General features: G+C 39.5%; 3 protein-coding genes across 8 annotated transcripts in view; all 3 read left to right on the top strand.

Annotated features, from left to right (window-relative positions):
- The first annotated feature begins 8,382 nt into the window (after positions 1–8,382).
- Positions 8,383–16,909, top strand: hmgcra (3-hydroxy-3-methylglutaryl-CoA reductase a). Of its 2 annotated transcripts, XM_008335608.3 has the most exons (20): positions 8,383–8,538; positions 9,323–9,499; positions 9,581–9,692; positions 10,061–10,148; positions 10,229–10,313; positions 10,396–10,501; positions 10,902–11,008; positions 11,101–11,214; positions 11,352–11,512; positions 11,746–11,993; positions 12,073–12,239; positions 12,864–13,058; positions 13,227–13,385; positions 13,554–13,711; positions 13,814–13,919; positions 14,409–14,579; positions 14,694–14,834; positions 14,917–15,075; positions 15,173–15,327; positions 15,466–15,520. In XM_008335608.3, the coding sequence occupies exons 2-20, from the start codon at positions 9,335–9,337 to the stop codon at positions 15,518–15,520; spliced, it is 2,652 nt and encodes an 883-aa protein (XP_008333830.1). In that variant the 5' UTR covers positions 8,383–8,538; positions 9,323–9,334. The 2 variants fall into 2 exon arrangements, with proteins under 2 accessions (XP_008333830.1, XP_024909053.1); XM_025053285.1 differs by lacking the exon at positions 8,383–8,538 and having other exon boundaries at positions 9,335–9,499; positions 15,466–16,909.
- A 773-nt stretch (positions 16,910–17,682) lies between these two features.
- Positions 17,683–19,916, top strand: fxn (frataxin). The gene is made up of 6 exons (XM_008335607.3): positions 17,683–17,845; positions 17,938–18,027; positions 18,366–18,451; positions 18,552–18,672; positions 18,942–19,039; positions 19,502–19,916. The coding sequence occupies exons 1-6, from the start codon at positions 17,762–17,764 to the stop codon at positions 19,638–19,640; spliced, it is 618 nt and encodes a 205-aa protein (XP_008333829.1). The 5' UTR covers positions 17,683–17,761; the 3' UTR covers positions 19,641–19,916.
- A 1,355-nt stretch (positions 19,917–21,271) lies between these two features.
- The window catches only part of LOC103397367 (uncharacterized), a 13,306-nt gene continuing 10,960 nt past the window's right edge, over positions 21,272–23,617 (top strand). For 2 of the 5 annotated variants that reach the window (XM_008335602.3, XM_025053392.1), the window contains exons 1-4: positions 21,273–21,467; positions 22,276–22,545; positions 22,662–22,823; positions 23,017–23,159. In XM_008335602.3, coding sequence (XP_008333824.1) covers positions 22,287–22,545; positions 22,662–22,823; positions 23,017–23,159 — 564 coding nt within the window. In that variant the 5' untranslated portion in view covers positions 21,273–21,467; positions 22,276–22,286. The other 3 variants (XM_008335604.3, XM_008335605.3, XM_008335603.3) reach the window with 3 other exon arrangements.

The raw sequence follows: 23,617 nt of genomic DNA, 5'->3' as shown, positions 1-23,617 counted from the left end.
TTCTCTCTGGTGGCCATCTCTCTCTCTCTCTCTCTCTCTCTCTCTCTCTTTCTCTCTCTCTAATTCTCTCTCTTTCTATCTCTATCTCTCTCTCTTTTTCTCTGAGCACTGTTATTTTCAGTATTAGTAACTCCACTGTAATAAAGTATTTTTTTATTTAAACAGCAGCTCAGTGGAGGGCAGAGACAGAGTGTCTCTTGTGGAAGACGATGTTTGTGTCAGAACAGCGATACCCTGGACCTAGACTGGGAGGAGCGCAGGCTTTGTTGCATAAGTGTATAAATCTGTGCGTGTATTCTGTGTGTGTTTGTGCCCATAAGTCTGTTTTGTTCCTTTTTTTTTTTTTTTTTTTTTTGTCGCCTTTAGACAACAATGCATCTTTTCAGGGCCAGTACAACTGTTTTGAACAAGGCAGAGAATAATTTTTGAGAATCTGGTAAAAGTTATATGTGAAGGTTACGGTTCGACGTTGACTAGTTATTGTAAAGGCTTCCACACCACAGTCCAAAAGAGCTGGAAATTCAGTGTCACCGCAGGAATGTCATAACTGTTCGAGCTGCAAACCTCTACAGTAAGTGTGCGTGTGCGTCCATATATCTTACTCTGATCAGGCCATAACGTATGGGTGAGACATTCTGCAGATTTATGTCTTTCTATCGATTGATCCATTTGGCTGTTTGGATAGATGGCACGTTAAGGCTACAAGCTACTGTATCCACTATTTTTCACCCCAGCTGTTTATGTACTGCTGCCTGCATGAACACACAGCATGCTCACAAGCGCCCGCACAAACACAAAGGCATTTGTCAAAACAGTAACAGTAGTACTTTCCATAAAGAGTGTAGAGTAACACTAAGCTCTATGTTAAACCAGTGTGTAAAATCTTTAGAGTTTGAAGAAAATACATTTTCACAAATACAAATACCAAGAGCTTTTCTTTTTGTCAAATCAATTACTTCAGTAGAAATTATAGTATACAGGGGGAATGCTTCTACATCAGACCTGGTTAAAACTCTAACAAAGAAGAAGAAAGAGTAAAACAGAAAATACAAAAATAAAGAAATAGAAACCGCCTATATATACACAGTATATACATATATATACAGCCTTTCTTTTTCTGATTGCAGAACCCAATATAAGGTACAAGTTATAGACGTGTACCTTGCAAGAATGATGTAATGGTGTTAATTTTCTCAGAGTCCCCTTTAGGTAAATATCTCTTGAACCTCTTGAAACATTAGGCTTCCTTGTGTAGTAAAGTTCCCCAGGCTTTTTGTCATTTGCTCTAACTACGGCCTCTGTTCTTCTATTTCAAAAAAATGCAAAAAGGACAACTCAGGTGGTGAGGAAAACTGGAAGGAAGGTTTTAGGTGTGACGTTAGTGAAAAGATGACAAGGAATCAAGATGTACAGGACAGGTCACAAGAAGAGGGCTGCTAAGACAAAGTACACAGGAGGATGAGGCTAGCACAGTAGGCTAGAAGAGAGAGGCTAAGAGAGCAGTAGATATGATGAGTCGTTTAAAAGGTTGAACAGTAAGGAAGGAGAGATGGATTTGTACCACTTAGCTAAACAGAGAGAGTGAGAGCGGGTAACGGCAGTCAGCAGGTCAGGTTGGTTAAGGGACGTACAGGTAAAGTGGTAGTTAGTGAGGAGAATGTACTGAAGGAGCATTTTGGGTACTGGGTACTAAACAGACACTCGCTGTGCCTTCTGCCTGTCTGACGCCAGGGCTAACAGCAGAACTAATCTACCATGAGTGTGGCTGTAGGTGATAAAAACAAATATGTTTTAAAATCAATCATGGCTTCTCTTCAATTCACATATCTTCTGCCTTTAACAAAATTATTTAGTTTGTGACCGGAAGTCCCCATATCTATTTTTTATATCGAGTGTATATAGCATTTCCATTGAAATGAAGCAGTTCCATTTAACCCCAAACCAGTCCAAAAATGGTTTTATTCTTAGATTTTAAACTACTATTTATTTACTTTTTCTTATCTGTCTTTTTGTGCTGAAATGACTCCTGCCACACCCTAGGTTTGGATGGATTGATGCCTCGGGGCATGGTTACAGTAATGACTACCAGAGAGTGGCTGCAGTGTTTGATTGGCTTATCAGTGACACATCCGCAGCTCCCTCTGCACTCCTTCCCTGACACCCAGTGCTGTATCCAATACTGTTCTAGTCCCAGGACAAATCCATCAATCTAACACACACACACACACATACACACACACACACACACACACACACACTGACAGTGACCTCCACCTGAGGTCCATCTATCAGCAGAGTCACTGTTACATTCAATTCAAATATTTAAGTTTCTGTCCCTGAGCTGCACATACAAACACAAACACACACACTGACCATTTCCACACATGGCAATATGGAATGATAAAAGGCCTCATTAAGTTTGCAAAACGCAGGCACTTAGGAAACACGCTGGATATTTTACAACATCCTTATATCAATGCTTTGATCAAATGACCAGAGCATGCGAGCAGAGATCCATGAGCAGTTACTGAAGAAAAAAAACTGGAAACAATACAGGAACAATTTTAATTTCTTAAAATATAAGTGTCCAGCAAAAAAGGATGTTACATTTTCAGCTCCTGCTTGTTTGTGTTTAAGCAGGAATATTTAAAAAAAAACAAACATTTGGGTGATAGTCACTGAATTCCACAGTGAGTCAAGGCATATATAAAAGACAACATCTCAGGAAGAGATATTAAAGAAAGTGTCACGACAAGGAACATTAAAAGTTAGTACATTAAATCAAAAACTGTAAGGAATGGAATATTTTATATGACAGTGTTGCTTTCAAATCACAGATGGAGCAGTTCGTGATTCAAAGTGGATCATGAAGCTGACACTCTCATGGTCACATCCAGTTACCAATGGACTTGATGGTAGCGTAGGACTAACAGCAGGATGTAAGAACTCAAAGAAAAGGAGTTATAATAATGGTGTCAAGTTTCAACTCAATCCCAATCTTTTCATGATAGTCAACATTAAGTTAAGCAAGATCATGGTATAAAACTTTTTCAGTCACAAAAAAAAGAAACAAATTTTACTACGTTTACTGCTTCACTTTAAACCTGGCTGCTGTATCTCTCTAAGATTTAGGAGAAGCATTTAAAGAACTCCTCCTCAAAGCAGGTTCATATCACAATTACAGAAATGCGTCAGCCCTGCAATCCAGATCTTTACTCTTCCAGAACCATCAAATCTCTACCATGTCATTACACAGAACACAACACAGCGCTTAAGCTGAGAGGTGCCCAAGTATCATTATACAAGTTTTGACTAATGACCACTGTTAACATGGTGCATGATAAAAATAAAAATAAATCACATTCCAGTTATCAGACCCCAGGGAGCTTCTCTGAGCTCTTAATCTGACAAACACAACACAGCTTCATCTGTCCATCGGTGTTCACGTAAATGTAACCAAGTTTAAATTTAAAATACAAAACTTTATGCAGGAGTAAATCCAGTCCAGTAGCGTCACATACTCACAGTGGGAGTCTGTCCTGTATGAACCAAAGAATACTTCTAGTCCCTGTGATGCAAACACAGACCCTTTACACTTCCTGTCACCCAGGCTGCCTCCACTGTAAACATATACTGTACATGCACAAATGTGAACTAAAAATAGAAATGTATTGTGATACCAACTCTAGCTATCCACTAAAGCTGAGCAAGCCAAACTTTGACATGACAAATTCTTGCACACAGAGACAAACACACACACACTTATCCACAGCACAACTATTACATCATGTGATCAAAGAAGTGTGTGTGTGTAGCACGCAGCAGCACCCAGAGGGCGTCAGCGCCACCGTTGCTGCTGCTCCTGCCTTGCTTCTGAGCACAGCAGCAGGGCGGAGGAGGCGGAGGAGGTTTGACTCTACCTTGCCCTCGGTCCAGCAGAAGCAGATGTTACTGGAGGTGTTGAGGATGTCAGAGAGGAAGGAGCAGACGCCGAGACGCATGGTGATGGCGAGACGCATGGTGATGGACGACAACAACAACAACAACAACAACAACAACAACAACAACAACAACAACAACAACAATAACAATGCTGGAGATATGTACAGGTGAAAAGGAGGAGAGGAGGAACAGGAGGGGACAGAGATGCAGAGATGAAGCTGTTAACAGAGCGGAGACCAAGCAAAAGTGAAGAAGGGGAGGAGGAGAGGGTGGGGAAAAAGGATGGAGAGTGAGAAAGAAGGAGAGAGATAGAGAGATAGAGAGATAGAGAGAGATAAAGAGGGAGAGAAAGCGAGAGAGAAATAGAGAGAGAGAGGGAGAGAGAGGGAGGAGGATGGCTGCACTGCTACTGCTCCCGCATGTGAGTCTGTGCCTCTGTATATGCACCTATACAACACAAGTGTGTGTGTGTGTTTGTGTGTGTGTGTGTGTGTGTGTGTGTCCTAAGCTCAGCTTAAGGGATACTGTCTCTGGATGAATCAGACTGTCGATTTTAAAGACACCAGTCAGAAAAGCATCAAGGTAAGTAAGGGTTCTCTGTGTCCTGAAGGAGTTCGCTGAATATTATGATCAGATGGCAGAGAAAATTACTTGTAATTTTTTTGTGCCTTTTTTTTTTTTTTTTTTTTTTTTCAGAAAGGGATCCCTTTCTGGTTGTAGCCAGCAGTGACTCTGCACCTCACGGCCGTGTGACCAACAGCTGTACTGGGGTTTTCCCAATGTTTCTCTTGACAAAAGACCTAGAAGACTACATTTTTGTAAATCAATCTAATGGGCCAGGATCTGAGATACCAAGTAGTGACACTGCAGATTATACAGAAAATACAGAGGACTTTTCTGCTCACACCTCCCCTCAGACAAATTACAAACAACATTTTCTAAGAAAAGTGATCATTTACTGCGAATTAGGATCTACTGTGTTTCCTCCTCGTCCTATGAGGACATCTATAGTCACAGACTTTGACCAATAGATCCAAAGTGAACTTCGTTTGCTGCCCGGTTTTGACAATATCCTGCTTTTTCAGCTGCTGTCTTGAAGGATTCTCCGAGTGAATCTTCTGCATTCATCTCACCTAATGCCGTCCCTACAAAAACGTATGACCGACCACCTTTACTGTCCCTGATTACATCCCTGAACCTCCTTGGAGTCCTTGTGTTTCTACCCCAACACTGTACCCTTGAGAAATGACAATCTGCATCACTCTCTTCTACATCTCTGTCCACTGCTTTTGATGATTGACCCATGTTTTTTAACAGCCCCTGCTGCACAGCAGCAGCGAAGCAGTTAATATGAAGCTGCATTTACAAATCTCATGAGAAATGAGGAGTCACAATGAAGTTGCAATATGATACAATATAAGAAGTCAAATCACATAAAAAATAAGAAATGAGACGCCAAAAGTCTATATATAGTCTAAATATATTTTTACACTAATATTCAGTCTACAGCAGCCACAGCAGGTCCCTGACTTAATTACATATGATCATTCTAATGCCATGAAAATACAAATGATTTTTCAAATTATAGCCTTGACTTTCAGACAAAGAGAAAAAACAGTAGCCCAGAATTGACTAACCGGAAACAGGCCTGGTGTTTCCCATGTTTATTGGACCAGACAGGGATGAGGGGAGCTGTTTTGAATGGATCCGTTACTTTTTCTGAATTACAGGTTGTTACAGCTGAAGTCTACGTTCTTATGAGACTATTTTACCATTTTTCATATTTGGTAAGTCGGTTGTTTCCCCCAGGAAAATGAAGGTTATTAAGGCAAAAGGTTGACAGGAGATAGTGACATACTGTAGTCATCTGCAAGTTGTGTTATCTGTTATTTAGTGATTTATATGTCTAAAAACGTCTTCTGAAATCTCACAAATATTTACCACAATATACAGTATTAAGCAGAAGAGAGCAGCAGCTACTGAGTCACAGTCATATCCACCGCCATGAAAATGGCTTGTAGATTCCCTGATCTGAGTCGGTTAGAGAAGTGTACAAACGTTCGGTAAGGTAAGAATAGAGATCACATTCAGTCAAAAACTGCCATCTACTGGTTGTCTGACGGTAAACATGATTTAATCCACAATGGGAAACACTCAGAGACTGTAAATCATTGAGCTTGGATTTCTGCAATAGCCTGTATTAGACAAACGAGTAGAGGATTAGGTTGATCGGAGACACTAAATTGACCATCGGTATGAATGTGAGCGTGAATGGTTCTTGATATGGTCTTTATATGTGGTTCTGTGATGGGCTGGTGTCATGAACAGGATGGGACAGTTTTGGATATCTTACTTTGTCGTTCAGTGCATTTTAATATAGATTCTTTCGTTTCCTTACTTTTACAAATTCAAATATAAACCTGACAAATACCTCAACATCCTGTTTGAAGGTTAATATCAATTAACAGGGCTAAGTAGTTAGTTTGTTAAACAATTATAAAGTATAAATCATTTTTCATGTTTATATATATATATAAACATTACATTTCTTCTATATATTTCAGTTTCAAATGCATAAAACAAAACCAAATTTCACTGCACATTGTACATGGTATAACAGTGTATGTGACGGATGACATTTAAAAAAAAACATTTTCACTACAAACCCTCTCTTAATTGCATTTCATCTCACCGTGTGTGTTTCCAGAATCTTCTTGTTGGTGGAATCAGCTCTCTCTTGTTGAGGGGTGCAACTCCCAGAGTGGCCTGTATGATGGTCATGAACTTCTTATACTTCATGTTGCTGCTGTGGCATCATTGACAGTAACATATGCCTTATGCCAGGGTTTCGTCCATGCAGGATTTCCACTTGTAAATCTGCACTACTGTTAAAATGACCATGACACTTGTAGGAGTCCAAACAATCAATAAAGAACACAGAGCAGCAAAAGGGGAAAAATCCTCAAAGCATCCCTGCAGTAGTTTGTGTTTGTACAAGTATTACTGTTACATAATTTGCACAGAAAATCCCACTGTAGGAGGATAACAGTGACACTAAGCCTTTGTGTGCGTACACTACTAATCCAGCACATCCCCCTTTCTGGGTTACTTTTTATGACATTTACTGAGATTTCATCATTCAGATTGTATTAGCATTTTGACAATTAGCAAGTACATTAAAACTATCCTAGATAATAAAACATCCATTGTGACTTTTCCTCTTAAAGGATCACTAAAGACTACATAATGTCTCTTTGCGTGCCTTAACCTGAATAGGGAGGGGAAACCACTTGAACCACATAATATCACATCACCTTTTAGCATGCAGATTTTACAGTATTCCTGTCAGGTCATTGAAGAACACTGCTTTTATAATAACCTGTGTTATACAAAGGCATGTCTGTTGATTATGTCTTAAGCTTCTGCTAAGGAAAGGCCTGGCAGGCCCATGAAGCAAGATTTGCGAGCTAACTCTTCAGGATTAGGAATGTTGGCAATTCTTCCAAGCATCCAAAACAGCGCTATCTGCTGGCTAGAATAAATACGACAATTGAGTTTAATGTTCGAGGTAAGTGATTTTTAAATTACTTTTTGAAATCTTTGTCTCTTTTCTGTTATAATAATAATAATAATAAAAATAATAATAATAATAATAATAATAATAATAATAATAATAATAATAATAATAATAATAATAATAATAATAATAATAATAATAATAATAATAATAATAATAATAATAATAATAATAATAATAATAATAATAATAATAATAATAAATACTACACACATTGCTCTCAGCACCCAAACAAATTCTGTGTTTTGGGATTTTAAGCCTTGTTATCTTAAGTGTTGGGATTTGTGGATTGTATCTGTTGAAGGGAAGATTTCGCCTCCTAAAGCCCTTTTCTACAGACTTGAAGTATAATAAAGTACACGAGTAAGCCTTTAAGCATAAATGCATGATTTAAAATCGGGAGCTATTTTACAATGTCAAGAAGATGAACAAATTCCTGATTTTAACACATTTTGAACAAAACGGTCTTGAACAAAAGTATTAGCATAAGATTTTTTTAATTATTATTATTTAATAATTATCATTGTAAAATAGGTACATTTTTGGTTTTGCCGGTAAGTTCGACCTACTTTTCTGAATTTTGTGGGGGGAAAAAACTAAACTCATGTTTCCTCAATAAAGAAGGTATGTTCATGTTCAAATTTTGTAGAAATAGTCCTGTAAAAGAATTTGACTTACTATAATAGGGGCCAATAGATTTGCCCTCCCCGTATACACATATACGGTACCACACCACATATAGCAGTGGAACACAGACTCGTGCCGCTGGTGGTGAGATGCTTAGACCACGCCCACTCTCCTCTCGTCACATAGAAAACGGGGCGTGGTTAGAGCGAGGCTGAAGCAGGTGGGTGTTCTGATTGGCTGGAGTGTGGCATGATGCATCAGCGTACCATCGTTCCATCGGTCCACCCGTCCACCTTGAGCTGAGGCGTTTAGAGCCGAATGCGGTTCTCTTCTCCTCAGGTTCCCGCACACCCAACAGCTCCCCTTGTCTCTGCTCCTGCTCCTTCCCCACGGTAAGCTTCTCAAAGTAACATTATTCTAGATTCGTAAACAGAAGTTTTTAGAGTCAACGCCGGGGACTTTCTTTGCATAGAAATAGACCGTACATCGTTTTATAGTTTAAACGCTGCATTAAGAATGCCTGTTTGGTTCACTTTAATTAATATATAGTTCATAGTTGTTAATAATATTAGATAATGAAGTCAATAAGTCAAAGTTTCATTGACGAATGTGTGTCTTTTGAATCAAAAAGGTAAACATTCAATAACCTTTTAATCTACGGGCGTCTATAATTAGTGCGGATTCACTGGAGTGAAAATGACCCGCTAAGATCTGACTTCGAGCGCGAGAACTTTCTTTATTTTTCTATTTGCTAACTCAAGTCTTTGCCATGTGTTACTAGAGATTTGGAAAAACAAACCGTTGTCACAATTGTTGCGGTCTTGCTAGATAAATGCTAATTAAGAATGTATGAGATTTAGGGACAAACAAAAATCAAAAATTGATCAAATATCCACTGCTTAATAAAAAATGAAATGTGTTTACAACTGTAACTCTAATGAAAGTAAATGTGAAAGAAGCTGTGTTAACTTTTTTTTGTAAATTCATTAATAGGGTGGTGATTAAGTTACAGAATGGTAAATTATTTGGGGCTACATTTGTAGTGACATTGACTCTTAGCATACAGAGCAGAATGTAGAGAAACAGCATTTGTCCGTTGAGTCAGTGTGGTGGAGTTACGTTGTGCTACTCGCTGCTAACCCAACCTCCTTTATGTACTTTTTGATTTCTCTTCAGCTTTATTGCACCATGCTGACTCGCCTTTTCCGTATGCACGGCCTCCTGGTGGCCTCCCACCCCTGGGAGGTGATCGTTGGCACCGTCACCCTCACTGTCTGCATGATGTCCATGAACATGTTCACAGGTAATAACCAGGTCTGTGGATGGAACTTTGATTGCCCCAAAAGTGAAGAGGTGAGTGAACAGCCTGACTATGAATCTATTAGACAACTTACATAAACAGTGCACTAATCAAGTTGTTCTTTATTTTAATAGCAAATACTGAGCAGTGACATCATCATCCTGACCATTACACGCTGCATTGCCATCGTCTACATTTACTTCCAGTTCCAGAACCTGAGACAGCTGGGATCCAAATACATTTTAGGTATTCCACACAAAATCCTGACTTATTTTTATTATGAGACACAGAAGCGCTCCAAATTTATGCAAAGATCTTTTTTCATGTCCCCAAAACATTACTACAAAGTGTTTTATTGTTTAGATATTATTATTATTATAGAATGCCTTGTTTTATTTGACATATTTTCCCCGTGTCTGTTGGGGTGCCTTTTAATGCAGTGACATAAATAAGCAAACAAGCAGGAGTTACCTCATTACAATTCATTAAAAAGCAGTATTTTGTAGAAATAACAGCTTTTTTAGCTTGCTAAAAATGTTTGTTTTTTGGGTGGGCAGAGAGGGAGCCTGTCTATTTACCATCATTTTGATGAAACACCATCTACTCTCTTTCAGGCATTGCTGGTCTTTTCACAATTTTCTCCAGCTTTGTCTTCAGCACAGTTGTCATTCACTTCCTGGACAAAGAGCTCACAGGACTCAAGTAAGGATACATACTTTGCAAACATGATTGGTCTTTCACTCCAAATGCTTCAGCTATTTTTTGTCTTTTTTGTCATTCAGTGAGGCTTTGCCTTTTTTCTTGCTCCTCATCGACCTATCCAAGGCATGTGCTCTTGCCAAGTTTGCCCTGAGCTCCAGTAGTCAGGTATAAGGGAATACATGAAAAAAACAACATGCTAAATAAACTTTTGATAGTTTTAACAAACAAAAATGTACCTATATTTCAGGACGAAGTGAGAGACAACATTGCTCGTGGCATGGCAGTCCTGGGACCAACTTTCACTCTGGACGCTCTGGTGGAATGTTTAGTGATTGGAGTGGGAACCATGTCAGGTACTTACTGTCTGTTCACGTTTACTTAAATCAGTGTGAGTCATCAAAGTGAACCTAGTCCGGTAGTTCCAAGACTTCTCACACAGTGACAACATTTAGTTGATGGGACTATTGTAACACTGTTACTGATAATGTCACAAAAAAAGAAAAACAATTAAAATCAGGGATTTATTTTTCCCAGTTTAGCAAAAATTAAGACATATTACAATTTGAATTCATCTGACCTGTTGCAACCCACTGCAAAAACTATGTACCCTTCAAAAAACATGGCATTTTAAGACAGACCTTATTTCAGTACACAGTACGTATAACAGGCTTGTTCTGAGTCCACTGACCCCAAGTGATTGTGATTGTTTCATGAAGGTAAATCCTAAGTACTGTAGGTTTCTTGTGTTTTCAGGTGTGCGTCAGTTGGAAATCATGTGCTGCTTTGGCTGCATGTCAGTTTTGGCCAATTATTTTGTGTTTATGACGTTCTTCCCGGCCTGTGTCTCACTGGTGTTGGAGGTAAGTGGTTTTTGTTTGTTGATGCTGAAGCGTTTTGTTTCAACATCAATATAAGTTGAATCTGGACTCATTGCATTTGCTTTTATCGGTAGCTGTCCCGTGAGAGTCAGGAGGGTCACCCTATCTGGCAGTTAAGTCACTTCTCTGGAGTGATTGAGGAGGACAACAAACCCAACCCTGTAACCCAGCGAGTCAAAATGATCATGGTAACATCTCTCTAAGAGTTTTATTACCTTCACTGTATTTATAATGCAACAAAGTCAGTGAAATTAAAAACAAACACACTCCTTTTCAAAGGTACAAAATTACCTGAAAGTTTATTCTGCCTTTGTTTCTCCCACAGTCTTTAGGATTGGTGATGGTCCACGCTCACAGCCGATGGATCGCCGAGCCCTTGTCTGCCAACTCTACAGTGGGGTTCTCTCAAGTTGGCATTGAGCTGAACGAATTCTCCCCCAGAAGAATTGAGCCAGAGAAACCACTGTGGCAGTTCTACCTCACTAGGTAAGGCCTCACTTTGTTTACTTCATAGCAGCCTGCAGAGAACAGTCAAGGTAAGACAGAAAAATACTTGGGGAAGTTAAGAACATTAGTGAGAACTTAAAAATAAACCATATATATATATATATAATACACACATGTAAATAAAAATGCTTTAATAATCTTCTAAATTTCCATTCTGCATCTGTAACAGTGCACATTCACATGTTAATTATCTCACCTCTCTCCATCTGCAGGATGATAACAATGGACATAGAGCAGGTGATCTGTCTGGCTTTGGCTCTACTGCTGGCTGTCAAGTACATCTTCTTTGAGCAGGAGGTAGAGTCCACGCTTTCTCTGAAGAACCCCATCACTATGTCTGCCCCATCCCTGACCCAGCGACAGCCCACTGAAAGCTGCCACAGGCAAGTGCCACCTGCACCCAGGTGCCTGGAAAAGCCCCCCAGCATTGCTGCCTTGACACTGGTCAAGAAAGAGAAAGGTTTGTGTGAACTCTGTGTAAATACTGTAGCAGAGAACTGCAGTACTCCGGTGTGTAACTCAGTCTGGTTTTGCTGTAGATGAGGTCATCAGGCCACTGTCATCTTCAGCCACTGATTCTCAGGCAATGAGCATGTTTGTGGTGGGGAATGAAGAGGAAGAGCTCAAGGCTGAATCTCTGCAGCTCAGCCTCCCCCCACAGCCCAGGAGCCTGGACCAGTGTGTGGCCATCCTCAACAATCCTGAAGTGAGTAATGAAAATAATACAGTAAAAGTACTTTACCGGCTGACAACTGAGCTGACCTCATGTTAGATGACAGGTTTATACCCCTTGGCCCTGAAGTGTCTGTCAGAGTCACCAATGAGATTTCAGGGTTAGAAGAGATTGACTGATTTAACTGGACTTTATGAGATAAGCCACTCTGGTGTCTCTGTGAGGTTGAACCAATTTGAGCATGAAGCTAAGAGACTTGCTTTTGTTTCATTGGTTCAGTGTTGCCTCATGTCCACTTTGCCCAAAGATTGAAATTATTGAACACGAAGCTGATATACTCACAAGAATTAAAGAAAGACACACTCCAAGATCTTCAAAAGCTCTCTTTATTTACTTTTTATAGCTATCTGCTGTCACCTAGTAAAAGAGTATTTGATTGTTCTGCCTGTTACCGCCGTATAGACAAACGAAAAGAGAAATTATTTGCAGCACATAAATTATTGTTTTTAAACCAATTAAGTGAAAGTTTCTATGGTACACCTGAGGATCTCTCACAGCACGAGAAAAATGTGACAACAAATGTTTTGTAAATTATGCAGAGGAAATAAAAAACTAATTACCTGATCTTTAATAACAAATGAATGTCCTCTGTCTCAGCTTGGACCTCGTTCCCTGACCGACACTGAGGTGATGCTGCTGGTGAACTCCAAACATATCCCTAAATACAAACTGGAGACCATGATGGAGAGACCAGAGCGAGGAGTGGCCATCCGCAGACAGATGCTGTCTTCAAAGCTTCCTTCCCCTTCTGCACTCTCCACCCTGCCGTACACGGACTATGACTATTCCAAGGTGAACATACACACACACTAACACAACCATGCACACATGGAGTTTATCACAAGCCTATTAAGCCTATTACACTCTTAAATACATGAACCTAGAGCTAAGAAATGTCCCCAAACAACACAAACGCTGAACTTTTCTAGTTAGTATTTTCATCAGAGGTTCTTTCTCCAGGTTATGGGTACTTGCTGTGAAAATGTGATTGGCTACATGCCCGTACCAGTGGGCGTGGCTGGACCTCTGCATTTGGACGGGAAGCAGTTCCAGGTTCCCATGGCAACAACAGAGGGCTGCTTAGTAGCCAGCACCAACCGTGGTTGTCGCGCGATTGCTGTGAGTATCAACTGCTGCCCCTTGTGGACAACTTTCACTCTATGTTTACCTCATTGGTGACAGGAAAAAATGATATTTGGGTTTGGTTTGCAATGACAGAAGCTTTTGGATTTTTCAGAACCTCCGTATTATACTGTTCTATTACTAATAATACACTTCTGTGTTTAGCTTGGAGGTGGAGCCAGCAGTCGTATCCTGGCTGACAGCATGACACGAGGACCTGTCGTGAGGATGCCCTCGGCCTGTCAGGCTGCTGAGGTGAAGGAGTGGTTGGAGAGCATGGATGGTTTCCAGTCTGTCAAGGAAGCCTTTGACAACACAAGCAGGTAAAACCACAAACAAAACGTAACATTTGCATAATTAATATTCGCATTTTGATGGTCAAAGTGTCTACAAGTGATCATTTTCTTTGCTGTTGTTTTTGGCAGGTTTGCTCGACTCCAGAAGCTCCTGGTCGGCATGGCTGGTAGAAACCTCTACATCAGATTTCACTCCAAGACTGGAGATGCTATGGGGATGAACATGATCTCTAAGGTGACTTTTGTAGACAGTTTACTACACTGTGGGGATGCATTTTTGGTTCAGACCGATTGTGGATTATTGGACTGTTGAATCCAGTGATCACTGATGTCAAAAGGGTTTTGTTAAGGTTCTGGATTTAGTTTTAGCAGTTGTTGTTTAGATTGGGAAACGGTAATAGGTTTTGGTTAGTTGAGAGCGACACGTTAAGAAAATACACCACCTACATACAATGTGTCTGTACCAGTGAAGGCAAGAGGTTGTGTGTTTATTCACAAACAAAGACCCAAAGTAGTTGTTCTGGACTTCTGGCTCAAACTGGACTAAAACTTGGATTTAACTGAAATTAATGAAACTACCTTCATTGGCTTGGACTAAGGTGTAACATTCTTAGGATGGAGCTCAGACTCAACTTTGATTTAGTTCTTGGTTTCAGACATATACGTGTCATTTGATCCAATTGTTTCTCATTTATCATGATCTTCCTTGTGCCTCCACCTCCAGGGCACAGAGCAGGCTCTGAGCCGACTGCAGCAGTACTTCCCAGAGCTGCAGGTGGTGGCCGTGAGTGGAAACTACTGCACCGACAAGAAACCTGCTGCCATCAACTGGATCGAAGGCCGGGGCAAGTCTGCTGTCTGTGAAGCCACCATTCCTGCCAAAGTAGTCAGAGAGGTGGGAGGAGATGTATAGATGACTGATACTTTTAAAATATGTGGGTTTAATGAGTGATTGGTTGCACATTTGAAATCAGCGAGGTCATACTTAGTGCTCCTACCTGTGCCTTAGGTTTTGAAAACAACAACAGAGGCTCTGGTGGACGTGAACATTAATAAGAACCTCATTGGATCAGCCATGGCAGGGAGCATCGGTGGATTTAATGCTCATGCTGCCAACCTTGTAGCTGCTATCTACATCGCCTGTGGACAGGTCCGCTAGCTCCTCAGAGATATAAAAGCAAATACGTTCAAGCTGCATTGTCTTGAGCTCATTGTCTTGTATTTGTTTTTAGGACCCGGCCCAGACTGTAGGCAGCAGTAACTGCATTACTATAATGGAGGCCACAGGGCCCACACAGGAGGACCTGTACATCAGCTGCACCATGCCTTCCATAGAGCTTGGTACTGTGGGTGGAGGAACCAACCTACCCCCACAACAAGCGTGCCTGCAGGTGTGCACATACGCACAGATACAGTTTATGTACATTTGGTATGTAGATGTGTAAAAGTTACACTAACACTGTGTGTGTGTGTTGGTGTGCCATGCAGATGCTGGGTGTACTGGGAGCAAGTCAGGAGTGCCCAGGGGAGAACGCTCGTCAACTCGCCAGGGTGGTTTGTGCCACAGTATTGGCTGGAGAGCTCTCACTTATGGCAGCTCTGGCTGCTGGACATTTGGTCAAGAGTCACATGACACACAACAGGTAAAACGGTCCTCAACAGATTATTTAAATTTATGTCTATCAGTAGAAGTAATTTATAAGAAATTATTTTATCAAACACAAATAGTCTTTCACTAAAGGCACAAACATAACACGTGTCAATGATGTGTTTGTTTCCAGGTCTAAGGTAAATCTACAGGAGATTGCAGGAACATGCAACAGAAAAGCTTCTTGAGATTCTGAATGCAGCTCTTCATTGTTGTGCCCAACGAACAATGGTCTGAACTGTCAGACCAGTAAAACATGCACATTTTTGAAAGTGACCAACTTACACTGCTGTAAAACAGACGTCAAACGTCCTCAGAATAGTAAACCAGGGGCATTGTGTGATCATTCTCTTTGCTCCAGTGGAACCTAATCCAACTGGTCTGATTCATTTTCTGTATCTGGTTTTATATTGTGTACCAAACAATGAGGGATAGAGGTTAAATAAGGACTGCTTACCTTTTTTGCACTTTCACCAGTGGAATTAAATTAAAGGCTCACACAGAGGAGATTCTGCATCACATCATTTCAGATTGTGAAAAAGTGGCAGAACAATATAGTCTATCAAGACTACTTTGAAGGTCCAAAATGCAGTACTGCACCACCACAAGCTGGTGCTGTTAGAGCAAGTATGACTATAATAAATGCGTCAAGTAGTAGTCCAACAGAGAAATAGAAAATCAGTATAGCCCTGAATAAGGAACAGTGTTTATGGTACAGATCCCAGCCTCCATTTATAACACTATCTTCAGTGTGTCTTCTGATACTGTTACAGTAGGTCATTGTGATTTTCACATCATAATCTGCACATCCAGAACACATAAAAAATAACATGATATTGGACTTTTTTAAATCTGTGAAATAAAGGAAAGGGTCTGGATATTCCTGCCGTACTCAAACAAAACACCAGGACTGGTGGCTGACAAAACAGAAGAAGGAAGAAACAAAAGGCAGAGTAAAACATGACTCTTTAAGCATTCTCTTTTGTATTCTTTGTCTGAAAATTGCATATTGGATCTTAACATTTTGGTTCAGCCACAAAGAAATATGTGCCCATGTCGAAAAGGCACAAAGCATCAAAGTATAAGGGCAGTGCTCTATAGAAAGCCATGTTTTGAAAAAAAAAAAAAAAACTGGTCATGTGCCTAAAATGGAGATCTTAGGAAATCTTAGATCTCCAGCTGATTTATATCTTGGACTTTGATCTGTGGACAACAACAGGTTGATCTTGTCATGAAACATGAAGTTAAATTATGTTTTGTGATCTATAAATACTGGTTGACCTATAAATAGGGAGGGGCTGTAATTTACTATAAGTAAATGAATCTACTAAACTAATTCTAATAATGGACACCCAGAAGAAGAGGTCAATATAATGACTCAAGTCTATTCCAGACTGCTGTGATACCACTCTTTGTTGAGGCTGTAACTTTTCTGTTATCATACTCATCCAATCAAAACTGTACAAACCATTCACAAAATGTGATTTACTGCAATGTGTGCTGTTTGAATCCACAGCCTGGTAATGGTAGGATATTTTTGATACCTATTTTTAATAAATGCAAAGAGACATGACAGGGACTGCCTGTGTAGATTGCGTTACTCCAGTGTTCCCTCTTCATCTGCCAACATTAATGTTGTTAACTGGGCATTTGACATGTTCATCCCCTCAACTCACAGCCAGCTGTGGGAATCAACGTTGGAAATAAATGCTTGGCCTTCCTAAAAACGGTTTAGATCTTAGTTCCTGAAGCAACTCCGTGACATGAATAAATCCTGGAGCAAAACAAACTGTCTTTGTTATTAAACCAAATAGAACAGTGGACAAATGCTGAAGGAGGAGGAGTATGACTTAAAGGGTGTTGGTGGGGTTGAGATGTTGACGTATGGAAAATTCAATGTGTTTGACTGAGGATGTTGGGTAGTGAAGCTGCCAGACAAAAGGAGAATATGAAGACTTCAGAGGAGGTTCATGTGTCTGGTGAAGAAGGACAGTGAGATGGATGAGACAACAGGGGGAGAGACAAGACATGAAATGAGATTGAGGTGGATGATCTACTGTGGCAATACCAAGAGGTAGCACATAAACAACAAAGACCAACCTAAAAAATAAAATAATAATAATATTAAATTAAAAGGTGGAGAAAATAAGGCTTTAAAGGAGAAAAATACATTCATACAATCGTATAAATTGATAAATATGTTGTATATTCTCTAAGAATCTGCAACAGTTATCAGATTAAACAGGTTTTCAAATGAATCCTCCGTCTGTTGCCAAAGAGGACGCTGTAGTTCTTCTTTTTTGCCAATGGATGGCAGTAGTCCATCCACTTACCTCTAAAAGGCTGTTAGGACCAGAGAAAAAGAATAGCAAGGAGGAAGACAAAAAGTTGAGTCAGAGGAGGTGTCGGAGCTTTGCATTTCCCCCACAATGGTGCTGTCGCTGCTGTTTTTGAGTAAATCTACCAGTCTTTTTAAACACACGCGTCCGCTCGTAAACACGCAATGGAAACAGGTAAATGTGCTGTTTTATCGATACTGCCTATTTACGAACACATGGCAGTCCTTTTTTTTTTCACCATGACCTGTACTGTGTGTTGTTTTCAGCTCAAGAGCTGCTTCACGTTCTTTACGGCTCCTGTCGTTATAAAACACACAGAACGACTCCCCGCAGCTGTCAGTCTTAACAACAATAAGGTAAGTCCTACGGTAGGCTGCACATCAGTTCACACTGTCAAAATAAACAGTATAAAGATGCAGTTCAGTGTAGCAGGGTCAACGTTATTTTGATTCAGCAGTTCCGGAGGCAACGTGATGGTTAGCTGTGTTTGTTGTGTCGACAAAGATATATAATTAATTGCAATCTATATAATGTGACGTAGGTCATTACCTAACGTGCTGTAGGGCTGTATTGATATGTTATGCCTCGGTGCATATACTTACATATTGCTGATAAATGTAGAATAAAAAAAAAGAAAAATATAACCCACTGTTCATTAAATCCTAATGGTATTTTCTTGTGCTGTCTTATTTAGTGTTGTTTACCAAGTTCAGGTTTTCAGAGGAAATATTTCCACGTGACTCTACTAAGGCTGGAGAAACCCACCACTGTACAGATAAGGTGATGCATTTAGTTTTGTCTTTCAGAATCAGTTGTTGTCAGCGAACGGTGTTATGTATTATTGTGTAATTTGTCATATTTCATTGTTGTTGTCTGACAGTGAACTTTCTGAAACTGCATACGAGAAACTGGCAGAGGAGACACTGGATGCACTGGCCGAATACTTTGAGGATCTGACAGATGAAGCCTTTACTGGAGCTGACTACGATGTGGTCTTCTCAGTAAGTTAGCCTATGGTTCTGTCCAGATTTCAATGGTTCGAATACATGGTCTAAACAAGGGAGATGAGTCATTACAGGGGAGTTGGAAAAGTTCAGTTGTCTGATTTTTGCTTGCTGCTTGGCTGGTGTAAAAGTGTTGAGTAATACAATACATAAAATATACCAAACATGGCCACATTCTTATCATTAGACTAACCAGACTTTTAATTAAATGTTTTATTTAATATGTATTATTTTTTTACTGTATTGTTTGTTTGGTCTGCTCACAGAGTGGTGTGTTGACAGTCAAGGTCGGGGGTGAACACGGCACCTACGTCATTAACAAACAGACTCCAAACAAACAGATTTGGCTTTCTTCTCCCACCAGGTAAACAGACCAACCACAATGAAAGTTCTGAATATACATATATGTATATATATAGAGAGAGAGAGAGACAGAGACAGAGAGATACTGTACATATCTGTATATATATATTTGATCTTTTTATTTTTTATATAAAACATTTTAGGATTTTAACCTTATTTACTACATCTAAACTACATTTTTCTAGAATAGTTTTGAGAATAATTCATTTTTATCTCCTTTTATAATGTATAAATACATTGTATTAAACCACATTCTGCTTGCAACTTTGTAAAAAAAATATGTGAAATATTCTTAAGTCAACATTTTAAAAGATCTTTTCATACAGAGACATATGTATCCCCTTTGAACAACATAATAAAGTTATAAAAGTAAGTTCAATAGGAACCCTTACATCATTTGAAATATAACAAAATAAAAAGAGCCTTTCTCCTTATTAAAAAAATATTTCCATGTTGTTTGCAGTGGGCCAAAGCGCTACCACTGGACGGGTAAACATTGGGTGTACTCTCATGACGGCGTCAGCCTCCACCAGCTGTTGTCCAAAGAGTTTTCGGTCATCTTCAATAAAAACATGGACCTCTCTCACCTGACTTATTCCTGATACCAAAGTCCTGCTGTACAAGACAACATGTACATGTAACAAGTTGTGTAAATAATACAGTTACTATATATTGTGTGTGTGTATTTTGCTGTCCTTGGAACTGCATCATGTCTCCTGCAACACAAGCCCACATGTATAGATGTACTGTGTGAAAAGAGGGGAAACTGTCATCAATTGTTGTCTGTGTTTCGTGATTGCACTGGGAACCATACTGTCTGTTCACATTTAAATTTTAATTAAATCAATGGGCTTCCTAGTCCAGTAGTTCTAAACCTTTTTCTACAGAGACACATTTATGAAGAAATCAACACATCCACAGCTTTTGCTTAAAAACTTCACTGAACTTCATTTGAAACACTAATTCATGTCTTCTGCAATTGCTTCCTGCCTGTTCAGAGGATGGGGGGTGGGGGTCGGGGGGGACTTGCCTCCCACTTCAAGAACCATGGTGGTCAAGGTGGAAAAATAAGAGATAAAGATTACAGATCCTTTTACCCATGTACATGGTATTTCACACTAAAATGTAACACTAGACAATGTCATGGTAAAACTTACTGTGTGCTTTAGTGGAGAAAAAAAATAGAAGTAGTCTCAGTTTTCAGAACTGTTGTTTTTGGATGGGTCAGTCGTATAATACACTTTGGGCTATTTAACCTTTGCACAGGGTGTGCAGGCACTCTACATAAAATCTATCGATCTTCGTTTCTTATTTGTATCAATTGTCACTCAGAGACAACTTGAAGGAGTGACATTAGATCAAACGTTTCCCTTGTATATCTTGATGAATAAATTAAAGCCTGTAATTGTCCATCTAATCTGAATGCTACTTAAGCGAATGAACAAATTCAACTTGATTAGGTGTTGTTTGAATAAGGTCAAATTTATTGAACAAAGAAAGAAGAGACCTCCCCGGTCTCCCGCGTGACAGGCGGGGATACTCACCACTATACTAACGAGGAGCTGTGACCGGAGGCCTTATAATCTAACACAACACCTCTAGAGGGCGTCATTTTTCGTTTTTTTTCAGAACCGTTGCTTTGGATCGTAAGACGTGTAATACACTTTGGGCTACTTAATACTAATGAGGAACTGTGAGGTGTCACAGTAATGTGACCTGATTCCGTCAACAAATACAACGTGATTGAGTGGCAATTGATCGAACTTTAATTTTAACATTATTATCGAATTGATGTAAGAAAAAGTATATACTTGTAAATACAATTGAATTTAAGTGGACGAATAGACAAATGCAAGTTGAGCGAGTCGCCTTTGAAGGAATTTCTCTTACAAACAATAAATTTGACCTCCCGTCGGGGAATTGAACCCCGCGTGACAGGCGGGGATACTCACCACTATACTAACGAGGAGCATCGAAACGTCACCATAGCATTGTGATCTAATTCCGTTAAAGCGCGGGCACAAAGAATTTTTTTAACTCACAAAAGTTGTGCTTAAATTAAAAAAAACTAGTGATGGGAAGAACGACTCTTTTTATTGATTCGAATCTTTGACTCTCGAACAGTAAAATGAACGAGTCGTGAACGAATCTTGAACTAATCATTTCATTTGTTTTACAGCAGGTGGCGCTTTAGCCCTATTGTGGGCGTTGTAAAGAAGGCTGTGTTTCTCCAACACTAAACAATAAAATTGTTTATCTAGTGACTCTAGTATCCTCGCCTCCCACGTGATAGGCGAGGATACTCACCACTATACTAACGAGGAGCCGCGTGGATGTCCGTAGCAATGTGCACTGATTCCGACCGAGGGCGTCACTTTTCATTTAACCGTGATTGAATAATTATTAGCGAATCAACAAATACAACTTGGGTGAGAGGCAATTGATAAATGTCTTGACGTATTATAAATATCAATATGATTAATATCTTATTTTTGACTGCTATGAACATCCGTACCGTAACACTCACAGAAGGAGCACCTTCGTAATTGACAACTAATTTGTTCGTTTGACAGAGACTAATGTTTTGTGCTTCGTTTTTAAATAAGCCGGAACTGACACTCACAGGGAGACTTTTGGTATCAGAACCGATTTTGGGGACATATTTTGGAAAGCTACGTCGAAGAGGGTCAGTGGTTTATGGTAGACATACGTTAAACACACATTACCGTTTCAACAAATGTACCGCGCTCAGAACGCGCTTCATCGGCTAGTAGCTAACAGTCCGAACCTGCTAGCAAAGGAATTGAAAGCACACTGAAATGGTTTGGTGAAAATAAACTAGTCTGTTTTAACTATGGTAATTAACACATTTTTTATTATTATTATAAGTATAATGTGGGCTTATTTGTTTTTAGTTTATATTAGAAATATTTCGTTTCTTGACTCTGAAAATGTTCATGTGGATTCCGCCGTGTTTTCTTACTTCTCTAACCTTACTTTATAGTAGACAAAAACGTCTAATGTAAGATATACCTGCTGTATATGTATGATAAAAGTAGGGTGGCCAACTAACCATAGTGCTATGATCCTGTGTACTGTGTAATTGCTGTTGTAAAAACGTAAATGAATATGCATTGAGAGAAGACATGGTCAGTCTTCTCATAAGCTGGTCGTAATGTGAAGATGAAGGGAAAGGGGAGGTTTTCTAACTAGGGATTAAAATGTTTTTCATCACAGAGATTTTGGAGATGTCTGAAAACAGTCATCGGGAGCTTTGGACAAGTGTATCAAGGTCAGATGATGAGTCTGTGAGTCTGTTGCCTGATATGAATGGCCACCAAAATACAGTTGCAGTTGAAGATGCAGAAAAAGGTGGAAGCCATACACAAGGTGTCATTGTGCCAAAAGAAAAGTTGGACAACAAGCTATTTCCACTTGAAAAAGTCAAGGGAGTGAAATGCAATTATGACCATTCTTCAGTTGCCAACCAATCAACATCTCAATCTGGTGATAGAACCTTCCTGCCAAAAATAGAATCTTATTGTTTTAACATTAATTAACAGAAAATAATGTCTTTCTCTTCACAATGTCCCAATACATCTTGTTTTGTTTTTTTTCAAAAGCAAATGTATCATCCTGGAAGAGAATACCTAATAAGACTCAGGTTCTTAAGAGAAATGAAAAAGGAGAGACAGTTCTGTTTAAAGCATGCAGGAGAAAAGATTTGGCACAAGTCAAAATGCTTATTCAAGCTGGGATCAATGTCAATGTCGCAGATTACGCAGGTATGTGCCATTGTTACGTTTATGTTTTTGTGTCATTTTGTTTGTTTTCTGTGGTTTCCACACTACAGCAGAAGCTACAGTTGGCATACCCATAATATAATATAAAATATTGTGTTATGCTTTTATGTGTGTATATGACACTGAAACTTCTTATTTTTTTATTGCTCTTCTGATCCGTGATTGCATTTGTCAGGCTGGACAGCTCTTCATGACGCTGTAGCTGCAGGAGACCGGACAGTGGTGGAAGAGCTGTTGAAGGCTGGAGCTATTATCAACACTCAGAGCCTTGATGGTTCAATGCCACTGCATGATGCAGTTTTCAGTGGACATTATCAGGTAATTGAGACCCTTTATTGGAAACATTTTGCAAAGGTAGCAAAAAAAATAAATTCAGTCACTTTGTCTTGGGCCATGCACTGCCAGTGATATCAGTTAGTGATAACCTCCCTAATTTGTTCCTTGACATGCTGTGAATACATTTTCGCCTATACAGTGGGTACGGAAAGTATTCAGACCCCTTTAAATTTGTCACTCTTTGTTTCATTGCAGCCATTTGCTAAAATCAAAAAAGTTCATTTAATTTCTCATTAATGTACACTCAGGAGCCCATCTTGACAGAACAAAAATGTAGAAAGTTTTGCAAATTTATTAAAAAAGAAAACCTGAAATATTACATGGTCATAAGTATTCAGACCCTTTGCTCAGTATTGAGTAGAAGCACCCTTTTAGCTAGTACAGCCATGAGTCTTCTTGGGAATGATGCAACAAGTTTTTCACACCTGGATTTGGGGATC

Source organism: Cynoglossus semilaevis, chromosome Z (genome assembly GCF_000523025.1).
Source record: "Cynoglossus semilaevis isolate Cse_v1.0 chromosome Z, Cse_v1.0, whole genome shotgun sequence".
NCBI classification, from domain to species: Eukaryota; Metazoa; Chordata; class Actinopteri; order Pleuronectiformes; family Cynoglossidae; genus Cynoglossus; species Cynoglossus semilaevis.
This window is presented reverse-complemented; position numbering and strand designations above follow the sequence as displayed.

Coding starts and splice junctions, on each gene's coding strand:
- hmgcra (XM_025053285.1), top strand. CDS start 9,335: ATGCTGACTCGCCTTTTCCGTATGCACGGCCTCCTGGTGGCCTCCCAC. Junction 9,693..10,060: donor GGGATCCAAATACATTTTAG/GTATTCCACACA, acceptor ACTCTCTTTCAG/GCATTGCTGGTCTTTTCACA. Junction 13,059..13,226: donor CGGACTATGACTATTCCAAG/GTGAACATACAC, acceptor TTCTTTCTCCAG/GTTATGGGTACTTGCTGTGA.
- fxn (XM_008335607.3), top strand. CDS start 17,762: ATGGTGCTGTCGCTGCTGTTTTTGAGTAAATCTACCAGTCTTTTTAAA. Junction 18,028..18,365: donor TCAGTCTTAACAACAATAAG/GTAAGTCCTACG, acceptor TGTCTTATTTAG/TGTTGTTTACCAAGTTCAGG. Junction 18,452..18,551: donor CCCACCACTGTACAGATAAG/GTGATGCATTTA, acceptor GTTGTCTGACAG/TGAACTTTCTGAAACTGCAT.